This window comes from Mytilus galloprovincialis, chromosome 3 (assembly GCF_965363235.1).
Source record: "Mytilus galloprovincialis chromosome 3, xbMytGall1.hap1.1, whole genome shotgun sequence".
Classification (NCBI taxonomy): domain Eukaryota; kingdom Metazoa; phylum Mollusca; class Bivalvia; order Mytilida; family Mytilidae; genus Mytilus; species Mytilus galloprovincialis.
Window position 1 is genome coordinate 104,862,549 of NC_134840.1, and position 14,052 is coordinate 104,876,600.

The 14,052-nt window shown below is 31.7% G+C and overlaps 1 protein-coding gene across 1 annotated transcript; it reads left to right on the forward strand.

Annotated features, from left to right (window-relative positions):
* Positions 1-3,348, forward strand: LOC143069647 (uncharacterized). The gene is made up of 3 exons (XM_076244389.1): positions 1-251; positions 1,722-1,829; positions 2,401-3,348. The coding sequence occupies exons 1-3, from the start codon at positions 18-20 to the stop codon at positions 2,545-2,547; spliced, it is 489 nt and encodes a 162-aa protein (XP_076100504.1). The 5' UTR covers positions 1-17; the 3' UTR covers positions 2,548-3,348.
* Positions 3,349-14,052: the final 10,704 nt, after the last annotated feature.

Below are 14,052 nucleotides of genomic sequence, written 5' to 3' on the forward strand. Positions count from 1 at the left end.
TTTCAATATTTTACAAAATGCTCGCCATCGATAATACAAACTTAGAGACTGTAGAAGATGAATCATGGGAAGAAATTTTGAAATTGGAAAACAACAACAACACATTGCTTGATGCTACATTATTAGCTTTAAAAACTGGAAATCTGGCCCCACTGATTAAAGAAGATCTAAAGTACACAATCCAGTCTAGACGATACAAACAAGGACAAGAGGAACTAAAAGTTGAGATTCCCAAAGAGAAAATATATGAGGTAAAATGAAAGTCTTATCATTCGAATTTTAGAACCGCCTCCCATGTGTTGTTGCAAATGTTGATTATGGCACCCTCAGCGGAGTTGGGGTGACATATTGTTATTCTACGTTCTTTTTTCTCATTATTTATATTCTTCCACACTTTTTGTCCACGCTGTTTCTCGAAATAAGATTGACCAATCTTGATTGAGCTTTGTTATCATGTTGACCACCATGAACACCAAGTTGTGCACCTGACTTTGGAATATGCAAAATGGCCATCGTTTCCATGGAAACAGAAAAAAAAATGTAAAAATAAAGAAAGTTCTTCAAACTCTATGAAACTTTATAGAAATGCTGATTGGCATGAGCAGACTTTTCATTTGACTTTGGAATTTTAAAAATGGCTGCCATTGCCATGGAAACAGCAAAAAAGTCTGAAACTTCAAACTGACCCAAACTTGATGGAATTTTACAAACATGTTGATTGGCACACTCAAATGGGACCAAATACGATTTATGACTGTAGAATTTTCAAAATGGCTGCCGTTAACATGGCAATGGGGGAACGAGGGTGCCATCCGTTAATGTTAGCAATTACAAATCTATTTAAGATTCATTTTGTTTAGTATGTTTTTTTTTTAATTTTCTTTATCTTGTTTATTTGTTATGAATATTTGTCTCATTGGGAATCATATCAAATCTCTTTTTTATGTTTGTACATTCAAAATAAGGAAACAGGCAAGGCCAATCACATATCGAAGTGAATAGAAAAAATAAATAAAACAAGGATATAACCCCCCAAAAAGAGAACAAAACACAAAACACTTATACAAAAGCATAACACAGAAAGCCACAAACTTCATTACAAGAAACCCACTTATTAATATGTTGGTATTGAATGTTCCAAGAAGTACCAGTGAAACCCATTATATGACTGAAAAGTAATATTTTAATTTAACTTAACTTACACAATACAATTTTGCTGCACCTGATTGTTGATTTTGAAAATAAACGTCTCTTCAGTAGTTTTAGAGGCCAAACTATATGTGAAATGAAAACCTAATATAAATCGTAAAGAGCTGATCAAAACAAACATAAACTTGGGTGATGTAAAATTTATGACAAGGAATAAGAGCTTTACATTGTAACCTATGAAAGGACATGATATCAAAACCACCAATAAGTAGACAAATCAAGGAAGCAAACAAAAACTGTCAGAAACGAAAGAACCCCAAAAGAGTGAGACAGGGTTCGTTCACAAGGTTAGTGTCTGTTGCTGCTATGAATGCTTCGCCCGCATTGCGAATCCACGTTACTTGTTTTCTTTTAATCGATTAATGACTTTTGAACATCGGTATACTACCGTTGCCTTTATTTATCAGTCAAAATACCACAATCGGGAATACGACTTCTTTATATCTGTATTTTTAACAATACATTACAAGAATATTGTAATCCTATTATCACAATTTATAATTTCATTTCAGCTGACAGTTGAAGAAAAGATTAAGATTGACAGACGTCGTGAACAAAACAGACAAGCAGCGCATAGGTTTCGTGAAAAGAAGAAAAGTACTTCATCGCTTCTATTCAAGGTTGGTAACGAGAAAAAAAAAAGGTGTCTTCAAAATATTTTAACTTGTATATATTGGTATATGAGAGGAGTATTTTGTTTTAATTTTGTCGTGAAGCGGGAGGTTTTGCTGATCATTAAACAAGGTTCAACCTACCATCTTTTTTCTTAAAATGTTTTATTGAAAGTCCGGCAGTTGTTAGTTTAAAGAATATTTATTCAGATAAATCAACATTAAATATATTATACAATGAAATAATATTAAGGATTCAGAAAGAAGCAATTTGCTTTTACAAATCTGTCTGGCAGTTGTTATCAAATAGTTTGTTTCTATGCATGTTGACATTTGTTTTTATTGCAATTCAGTGTTCCTGTTGTTCATTTGTGTACCTCTTATAGTTGATGTGTTTCCCCTTGCTTTAGTTTGTTAACTAAATTTTTTTTTCTCTAACGATTTATGACTTTCTAACAAAATTTCTTTTCATTTCTTTACAATAGTAAAACTAAGTAAAAGACAATGATGTTATTATTATTCTGTATCCTGGTATGCATATTATCATACTATATTGTAAAACCTGATATTTTGTTTGTAGAAAATACAAGAGCAAGAAGCTGACAATATGAAAAAGACAAACGAGGTAAAAGAACTGCGTAAAGAGAAAGAACAGTTACAGAAAATGTTGTTCGAACATTTGTTAGTGTGTCCAAATGCGAAACAATGCATAAGATTTCAGCCATGAACTTTTAAAGGGTGAAACAATTATCCACCATTATTTCAGATGATAGGAATAAACTAAGATTGCAGTCTTACTTTGTTCCAAGGTAATACGACATTAACTTCCTAAAAATGAGTTAAAGATGCATATATCCCCATCAATAAATGGATACAACTAGTTCAGAGCAACACAATTATCTTACGACATTTTTTTTAATTAAGATTGAAGTTTTCTTATCTGTTTAAAAGAATAATTGTTTGGAATAAGTTTGCTGGTATCAGCCTATCTAATAGATAGAAGTGTTTGTCCTAATAGGAAAAGGAAAACAAACCAAGGACTTAAGTATACAAACATGATATGCATCGATAATTGGTAAACTATTGTTGCCTCATTTACACAATAAGTGTAAGAGTAACCTGTAATGGCGTTGAAACAGATAATCATAATGCCATGTAGATATTAGAGAAATTAATCATTTACATATTGTATCAATCTACTGTATTATGATGTATTGTTTGTAGTTATTTTTTATTGTGAAGACAATTATGTCTAGGGCTAATAATGAGTTTTGTGAAAGAAAGTTTTGTGTTCAGTATTATGAAATAGTTCTTCACTTAACGAAATAAAGGCGAATACTCATACAAACTGTTTTGACTGTACATGTAACTGTTATGGCATTTATTCAGTTTATGTTTATTACTTCAAAATGATACTAAGGAGATCCTTTATTTGTTTTAATTGTAATATGATGCTTTGCCATTAATTAATTTCTGCTGATTAGACAAGAAAATGCTTATCAATTATGGCTAGTAAAGCTTTTTGTGAATAAGGTTTTTGAATATTTGTATTTTTGTACAATTTATACTATATAATAAATGTTTCCTTTAAATCTGTTTTTAATCGGGTCTCCATTGCATGAAAAATATGTTAGTTGGAACATTAACGGTACCAATGTTACTGTTCTATAGATAAACTCATCATAGATACCAGGACTAAATTTTGTATATACGCCAGACGCGCGTTTCGTCTACAAAAGACTCATCAGTGACACTCGAATCCAAAAAAGTTTAAAAGCCAAATAAAGTACAAAGTTGAAAAGCATTGAGATCCAAAATTCCTAAAAGTGTTGCCAAATACAGCTAAGGTAATCTATGCCTGAGGTAGAAAAGCCTTATTATTTCAAAAAATTCAAAATTTTGTAAACAGTTAATTTATAAATATAACAATATCAATGACAACTAGGCTTGCAATACCCTCGGGGAAATAAATCTCCACCAGCAGTGGCATCTACCCAGTGGTAGCGCATTTCTACAATAAATGTCTTTAATACGATGCTCCAGGCTAAAACAATTAAAAATCATCAAATCTTATACAAACGTTGAAGAATTGACCAATCAAAAAAGGACTAAAAAAGAGAGACGAAAGATGCCATTTGGAACGTTTAATATATCCATCAGTACTAGAAATTACAGAGTCAACAGGTACGGCTTCCGCTGCCTCATTTTTAGACGTATACCTCGAATTTGACATACACAGTCATCTCAATACCAGAATCTATGACAAACGAGACGATTTTGATTTTGAAATTATCAATTTCCCCCACCTTAGTAGCAATATACCAACTTCACCTGCATATGGAATATATATTTCCCGATATATTCGGTATGCAAGAGCATGCAGCTCCTACTCAAACTTTGTAAAACGTCACCAGTGTCTGAGCAGAAAGTTGATGAACCAGCGGTATGTCAAAGAACTTCTTGTCCTTTTTCTAATAAAGTTCATTGGAAGGTACCAAGAACTTGTTGATAAATATTCCGTATCAACTTCACAAATAATACACGATGGTCTTGAAGTATAGATTTTGCGTACTGACCATGTTTATCATCTTAATAACGTGTTATATTATTCTATTATTTGTCTTTATTAATATTACTTTTACTGTTAAGTCTGGTTTTTTTTTGTTATACAGTCGAACCTCGTTGTGTCGAAGTCAAAGGGACCGGACCAAAGTATTCGACTCATCCGAGGTTCGACTCATCCGAGGTCGAGTGTGTCGTCTTAAATTTTGAATGCATGAAATACGGTATGAGATTTGTGTAAACTAGATACAATGATCAGTGTGCCTTTTCAATTCAATCTCCATTTTTGGTCCTTCGTAATAATTGAAAACACAAGTACAGATACAATTCATGCACAAATAAAATCAATAGTCTACAAAAATATTTACAAAGGTCAGTTGCTATAAATAATGAAATCACGCGCGGCACGAAATAAATTCTGAACGGTCTCTGATGAGGTCATCTGCTTTACATTAAATTATCATAAATTTATTGTAATTAATAGTTATCCCATAAGGACGCGGTGTGTCAGTGTAAGATCATCCCGATGGCCGGAGGCCAGAGGGTGATCTTACACTGACACACCAAGTCCGAATGGGATAACTATTTTACATCCCAGCTGTTTTAGATTAGACGAAAAACCATTTACAATTAATAAAATCTAGTTTAGAACGCCACACAACCATTATAATATAGTTTATATATTACTATATGATGTATACCCTTTATGACCCCCTAACACGATGAGTAGATATCAAACAATGTTAACTCGCCCCACTGGCCAATCGGCCCACACTATATCGCCACTTTATAAAAAAATCGCCCCAATCTTGTAACCGACTCGCCCAACTTTAAAAAAGTGTAAAATCAAATTGAACAATCAGTCTGACAACTCATTTATTTAACGAAAAGGGTTTAAACCCCACTGAGTAAAGGTCTGCCAACTCGCCCCAGTAATAAAAATATCTTGCTTCCTTTAAGTATGTTAAATTTCTTATAGTTCGTATCCAGTCGTCCTGGTGAAGTGGTATGTGTCGTGGCTTGATATGCTAAAGGTCTTGAGTTCGAATCCCAGCATATACAGCGGATTTTTTCTACGTGAATTTTGATAGATAGTCTACTCCGTATAATTTATCATAAGTTTTATACTGGATTTGACATTCCCGCCAAAATGTTACAGAACAAAGGAAAGCATGCATAACAAAGAAACTTAAACTGGGGTGATCTGGTTGGGGTGATCCGGCTCAGATCACCCCTGTTAGAACAAAGGAGCTGGGATGTAATTGTCCTAATCCTTTTATCTATTGTATTTAATGAGTTTTAAATCTAACGATTCATTTAATCTCGGCTTAGGTCATTAAAATTCGTTTCGTTTTTATCTCAGGTGAAAAATGTTCAACACACTAACATTCCGCTTGAACGATCAACAAAGGCGTTAATTAGCGGCCACCATAAACATGTCATTTTAACCGTTATACAAACAAGTATGTTTACTCAGCTTTAATCTCTTTTGAAAATGATTAGTTGACATAAGAAATACATCTGACTTAAATTTTTATCATCATGATCATTAGGTCTGCATATTTCGAAAATTCTTACTTTCCAAGTTCGAGACATCTGGGTCAATTTACATTAATTTTACTTCGACGGGACTATAAAATTTACTCGACTTAACCGAGTATTCGAATCAACCGAGTTCGACTCATCAGAGGTACTTATGCATTGATCAAACGGGAATTTTACCGAGACCGCGAAATTACTTCGACTCATCCGAGTTTTCGACACAGCCGAGTTTGACACAACGAGGTTCGACTGTATCTATTTTACGTGACTGTGTTTATGTATCCCATCATACTTTGAACGACAAAATTATTTAAAATCTACCTGTGCGAATTTCAAACGCGCATTTTTACACCAGTTCTTAAATCCTTTGTGGGTGCATTTTACATAGATAAATAAAATCGTAAAATATAATCAAAATGAGGATGTTAAATTTGATGTCTGCCTTTTTGTGCTTCTTCGTTACATTTCGTGTTTTTATAGTGATTAAGATGATAACACAATGTTGACTTCTGAACCCCTATTTTTGACAATTTTACCTATTGTGTCTGTTTGTTTTGTTCACGCATCAGTGATATTTTAATGGAATTTGATGCGACTGTCATACAAGTGAGAGGTTTAGCTAGCTATAAAACCAGGTTCAATCCACCATTTTCTACATAAGAAAATGCCTGTACCAAGTCAGGAATATGACAGTTGTTATCCATTCGTTTGATGTGTTTGAACTTTTCATTTTGCCATTTGATTTGGGACTTTCCTTTTTGAATTTCCCTTGGAATTCAGTATTTTTGTTATTTTACTTTTTAAACTCAGTTTTCGAAAATAATCTGAAAACGCAATGGCTAACAAGAAAAAAAAACAGTGCACATACCACAGCATAGAAAAGTAATGACCAAAAAATATCTTTAAATCTAGACAAGAAATCAGAAGTTTTCAGGAGGGAAATGCATTCCTTAATTTGAACTGTTTGTAAAAAAGTTAATAGCAAATTCCAATAAAGCAATATCAGCATTATCATGCAAATACCGAAGTACTAGCTACTAGAGGGTGATACCTTCGGAGACTAACAGTCCAACAGCAGAGTTTTCGACGTTGAATATTTGCGACATTAACCCCAAATAAAATAATTGAATGAATAATAAAAGAAAAAGATGAGTAAACTTAAATATAACACTAACACGCTTTTGACAATATAATCAGCCGAATAATCTTTTCCTTCTCACTGTTGTGATAGCTAAGGTGATAATACCTACAAACACATACACATATTAAAACTTCCAGCTCGTTATTATATGTGAACACCCTCACAAACAATTCTATGTTCAACACGTCCAGTTCTATATCTCCCCGAATCGAGAAAATCCTTGAATTGTTTAACTCAGGTTATGCCTGTACCAAGTCGGGAATATGACATTTGTTTTATATTAGTTTGATCAATTTAGTTTTTTGATTTAGCCATTTGATAATGGACTTCCTGATTTGAATTTTCCTTGGAGTTCGTCATTTTTTGTTATTTTACCTTTGAATGGATTCTCTAAAAACAAATCTCCCATTAACACCACTAGCTGTATAATTTAAGGTTTTTCCGTAATCAAATTACCATGATATATGCTAGTTTTTATACGACCGCAAAATTTTTTGGCGGTCGTTATTTGGTATGACGTTGGCGTCGTCGTCGTCCGGAGACACATTGGTTTTCGCACTATAACTTTAGTTTAAGTGAATAGAAATCTATGAAATTTAAACACAAGGTGTATGACCACAAACGGAAGGTTCGGATTGATTTTAGGAGTTTTGGTCCCAACAGTTTAGAAAAAAAAAGAGGGACGAAAGATACCAAAGGGACAGTCAAACTCATAAATCTAAAACAAACTGACAACGCCATGGCTAAAAATAAAAAAGACAAACAGAAAAACAATAGTACACACGACACAACATAGAAAACTAAAGAATAAACAACACGAACCCCACCAAAAACTAGGGGTGATCTCAGGTGCTCCGGAAGGGTAAGCAGATCCTGCTCCACATGTGGCACCCGTCGTGTTGCTTTAGAAATTAGGGGCAAAAAAGAGACCAAAATAAGTATTTTTCTTGGTTTTCGCACAATTTCCTTAGTATAAGTCAATAGAAATTTATGAAATTTAAACACAAGGTTGTTTGATTTCATAAAAAAATTGAATTCTTGGGGTTCTGTGATATGCTGAATCTAAACATGTACTTAGATTTTTGATTATGGGCCCAGTTTTCAAGTTGGTCCAAATCGTGGTAAAACAAAATTTAACTTTGTTTGATATCAACAAAACTTGAATCCGTGGGGTTCTTTGATATGCTGAATCTAACCATGTATTTAATTTTTTGATATTTCGGCCCGGTTATCAAATTGGTCCACATTGAGGTCTAAAGGGTCCAAAATTGAACTTTATTTGATTTCATCAAAAATTGAATTCTTTGGGTTTTTTGATATACTGAATATTCCCATGTATTTAGATTTTGGATATTGGACCATAATAGGTAAATGTCCAATTTAAAATTTTTAAGTTTTTAAGTTTAAGTTCTTAGACCACATTCATTCTGTGTTAGAAACCTATGTTGTGTCAACTATTTTTAATCACAATCCAAATTCAGAGCTGTATCAAGCTTGAATGTTGTGTCCATACTTGCCCCAACTGTTCAGGGTTCGAACTCTGCGGTCGTATAAAGCTGAGTTCTGCGGAGCATCTGGTTTCAGTTGGTCTAATAGTTGCAGGTATGATACAGATATATAATAAGAGTGACAAATACTCAAATGTCATCACCTTAAATTGAGTTAGTGTGGATGTGTTGAAGGGTGTGTATCTTATATTTAAGTACATCACTCTTCAAACAATTTTAAGGTCACATCCGGTAGTAAGTGTTCAAGCAAGTAAAATTGCCAAAACCGGTAACATACATGTAGTAAGATAGACATTTATGGTCATGTTGAATAAATGATAAATGATTATACAGAGTTTAAAAGAAGACATATTGTAACAATCTTATTAAAACATTATTGATACGATTTAGTAGACTCTTCTTGTTATTCATGTTCTTTGAGCATGCCCCAAGACTATTGCTTCGAAAATTGTATGGCGTACGATTAAAAGATATAAATATTACAATTAACAAACAATAATGGTTTATTTTGTGCATTTAATCGAAGAACCCTTTTTAAGTATTGTTTAATATTTTTAAAAATAAATATATTGCGTATATAATAGACATCAAGAACTGCAGTCCCCTTTTAAGAAAACATTTGACCTACTTGATTCAGTGATAACTAATGCTTATTTCGAGTATGCATAGTGATATAGTAAGTCTAAACAGTTATCTATCCGTTAAAATCTATCATTGAAGAAAAAGTGAATGGGTTTAAATAAAGTCTTTTATGAGTAAGTATGTTTGAAAAGTTATTTAAAATTCAAAATATTTTTCATGTTGCCTCGTATCATATACATTTTTGTAGAGTAATTCGGATTCACGGTAAAATACAGTATAGTAAAAGTTTACAAATAATGTCTCTCAAGGACTAGTTGCAATTTATGGACATTTTTGTCATCTACCAAAAAATAATTGGTCACTTCAACTTTTCGGTCAATAAATTTACATGCATTTTTTGTTAAATAACAATATCGACAAAAATCTATGAATGCATTCACATTTTGTCGAATGATATTTATATGATATGAATACAATAATGTGTTATCCGATAATCAACCTACTTTCAAAAAACTATTCTGACAAGGTATTAAATCCCAAGAATAACATCCACATACCTGGTTTTGACTGTAGCGCAATATTCTAAGCATGTGATATATTGACTTGGTTTTATAAGAGGGTTTTTTTTTATTAATACCTGTTGTTTTGTTGTTAGCGTGTTTTGCATAATTGTTTTCTTCTGTCTGTGAGGTAAATTGTTTTTGTGTTCGCGTTTATTTGTTGTAAATTATTCTTTTTATTTTCTTTAAATTTGGATCTTAAGTGTTGATTGGCTTTAGAGATTTTATTTCATGAAATCATACATTATATCCTTTTTTTTATATATCAATGTATCTTACAGCCTGTGGAGACCGTAGGTTTCCAATAATAAATAAACTCATTATAGAAACCAGGATTAAAAATTGTATATACGTCAAACGCGCATTTCGGCAACCAAAGACTTTTCAGCGATGCTCGAATAAAAAAAAGTTTAAAAGGCCACATAAAGTACAAAACTGAAGAGTATTGAGGATGTTCAAGTCTTTATTGGACAAGTAAATGGACAAACAGCAAATAATTCCACCCAAATTGATGTTAGTGACCGTGTTGACTTTGAGGTGAAGTTACAGTGAGTTGCTTATAGGTGTTACTGTAAAACTTTACCTATAGCTCAACCTGTTTTTTAAAATTGACAATACAATAGGGACATTTAAATTGACCAGTTGGTATTGTTAGATTTGAATCTACCTTGATGCTACCTGTAAAAAAATTTATTCACCCAACCCAAAGTTTCAGCATGCTTTTTTCCTGAACTTTTTCTTACCTAGGATTATTCTATTGAGAGATTTTTATTTTACTCTCATTCAAAATATTAGGAGTTATCAAGCCAAACAAGAATGACTATATCATATATGTTATTTTCTTGCAGTTTATTTAAAATTGCATGGCCTAAAATGCACTACATTTCATCTTAATGTTTGCATAGCCACTACTAGCAGTGTTTAATACCCTAAATAATTCAGTCATAATATTTCACTCACTTTATGAAACATCAAAATCATATTTGAATAAACAATTTCATTTATCTTTTTACACTGATATTTGACATCTCATCCAGAATTCCAAAGTTTTTAAATAATTCCCAATTTTATTCATTTTTCACTAGATTTTTTTCTAAATCCATAGTATAAATTCTGATTAACTTCCCATGATATACATCCTAATTTAACAGGTGCAGAATCTATACATAATTCAGAATCTTGTAATTTTTTTTTATCATTTCTATTACTATATTCCAAATAGTTATCCTCACTTTACAAATATTTTGTAATATTTTATTTATATTTTTACTATATATCACTTGATTTTTCTATATCCACAGTAAACATTTTATTTCATTTCCTATTATAAATTTCCAAATCAAACAATATTTGATCCAGAATTTTATAATGACTATTTCCAATTTCACATTCACTTAAAACATTTCCCCACGTTAGGAATATTTTAGAATATTTTACTTTCATTTTTCACTTTATCACTAGATTAGACTATATCCACTGCATTAATTCAACATTTTATTTCATTTCCAAGATCCCATTTAAATGGTAAATCATCTTAAGTTTGTAATAGATGCCAAATTAATAATGTATTTAGTGTGTAAAAACAGTTTAATTTTCAAACATAGTAATACATATTTAATTTAATCTTTTACTGATTTAGAATTAGGTAAAACAATAGATAAATTATATATATCAGGGATTTAAAACAATGAAAACCAAAACTATTTTCTTCCCTATCAATTTTTTAATGGAATAATCCTAGGTAAGAAAAAGTTCAGGAAAAAAGCATGCTGAAACTTTGGGTTAGGTGAATAAAAATCTTTACAGGTAGCATCAAGGTAGATTTAAATCTAACAATACCAACTGGTCAATTTAAATGTCTCTATTGTGCTGTCAATTTTAAAAACAGGTTGAGCTATAGGTTAAGTTTTACAGTAACACCTATAAGCAACTCACTGTAAATCTTTTTGTTTCGTGTTGAAGGTCACTATGAATTAGTTCATCATAGATACCAGGCTTAAACTGTTGTGCACCAGACGTGCGATTTTTCTACAAAAGACTCATTAGTGACGCTCTTTTAAAAAACAATATAAAAAAGCCTAACAAAACACGAAGTTAAGTAGCATTGATTTCGAGATTATTGACCGCAATGCGAGAGCCGTTTCTTTGTTTTTGCCTTAAGCAAGTGCCTGCAGATATATTTTGTCATGCATTAATACATAATATCATTTCTTTCCATTACATATGCATACCAAATATCCCTAACGTTGAACATTCCTAGTTTTATTCGGCACATAGAAACGTGTTTTCGGGTCAAATAGCCCGTAATCTATTATTTGCATTTCTATAAGAAGACCAAAAAAAAATCGTGTACCACACTATCCAACCCCCTTTTGGAAGTTTATAATAGGGGTACACGTTTACGTCCACGATAACGCACTATCTAGTTGTATCTAAAAATGAAAACAATACATTATAAATTGCATGCGTACGAAGCGCTTTTCTTGGTTAACTTTCTTTAGAAACATTCACAGCCTAACATATGAAGGCAAATTTTGTATAAGAACCAAAACAGGTAAAGAGGTATATAACCGGCAATAAAGGACATAAAACATAGTCAAATTCATATAAGTTGAACTTTGACTGAGACAGTCGAAACATTGTTATTATAATTTACAAACAGATACTACAAAACAAATTTGTGATGAAAGTAAATCACAACGGTCGATCAATACATGTACAGGCTGCTTTTGAATTCACGTTCATTTTATACCAGCAGTATAACATAGACTTTATACAAACTTCTAAGACAAGTTTTTGATAGTATTTAGTACGCATGAAAGGCAAATAGAAACTTGAAATATATATACAAGTGAAGTAAGTTCTCAATAATTAATCAATTCGGTAATGTCGTTATTGCATTAGAAATGAGTCACTTGAACGCATTTCGACATTAGGAGTGAATGAAACTATATTATTTAAACTATAAAAGAAGTTCTGGCATGCATGTCTTGACGAATCTAATTCAAAATAAACAGGAAATGAAAATTTAAATGCTTGAGCTGGTTTTAAACCAGAGTCTAATAGGTTTTATTGGATGAAGATGAATTGTATGTCATAATTGTAACTAGGATATTAAAGTACTAGTATATATTTGCATGTGTATATAACTTAATAAAAGGAAGGACCAATTTCCAGAAATTCGTGAATTTACATTTTGGAAAATCATGAGTATCAAAATGTTCAATATTAAAAAAAAAAACAAAAAAAAAAACAAAACAATAAGACATTCTACCCAAAGTTTAGATTTTATCGGTAAGCTCCTCTATGAGCCCTATGCATTATTTCATTTAAAAGCTCACTTGTTTTGATTTTTATCGCTAAAAACATGCTATGTAAAAAATTGCATCACGTATCAAAATCATACACAGCACCAATGTACGGCAGTTTCCTATTTGTTATAGTGATCATTTATTTGTCTTTGTAAATTATCAACCTTTATTGTTAATTTCGTTTTTGGTAATATCTTTTTGGCGTGGTTGTCTATTTATGCATCTTGTCAATGTGTTGTTGTGCTGTGGTCATTTTTGTGTTGTCTTTCATTTTTGCTGATGTGCTTTATCTATATGTCATTTTGTTTTTCTTTCACACATTGTTGTCAATTTACAAGGTTTTATGCAACTGTCATATAAGAAAGAGGTTTAGCTAGCTGTAGAGTTTAATCAACTTCTAAATAAGGAAATGCCTGTACCAGGTGAAGAATATGACATTTGTTTCCATTCGTTTGATATGTTTGAGCTTAAGATTATGTCATTTAATAAGCGACTTTCCAATTTGAATTTTCCTTGGGGTTTGGTATTTTTATTTTTATACTTTTTAATAATTATTTGTAAAATTATTAAAAGTTTTCTCTGTAACAAGTTACATAACTGAATACTTCTTCAAACATGTTATGCCTATAACAAATTGTTTTGAAATCTTAAAAGAATTTCCTCCAGACTCTTAAATTGTCAAAATTCATGAAGTTTTGTAAATTTTCGATTTCGACCATCAGAGTGAAGTCAATACACTAGAAATTGTCCACATCTTTGCTGTATAATATTCGTGTTGTGGAAAATACAATTAAGGCATGTTTCCTGTATTAAACTAATAATTATTGGTCTATAAGATTGTTGTCATGCCAAGTTTACCATGTTTACGTAGTAGCATTGTAACATATCTCTCCTTTGTATTGTTTATGAACAGTTTTGCCGACTATAGCAATAAGCTATGTCCAAACATTTAAAATGGGAGTGGATAGTGGGTTTTTCCAATTTCTCAAGGTAAACTAAATATATATTAGATATAACAAGATTGAA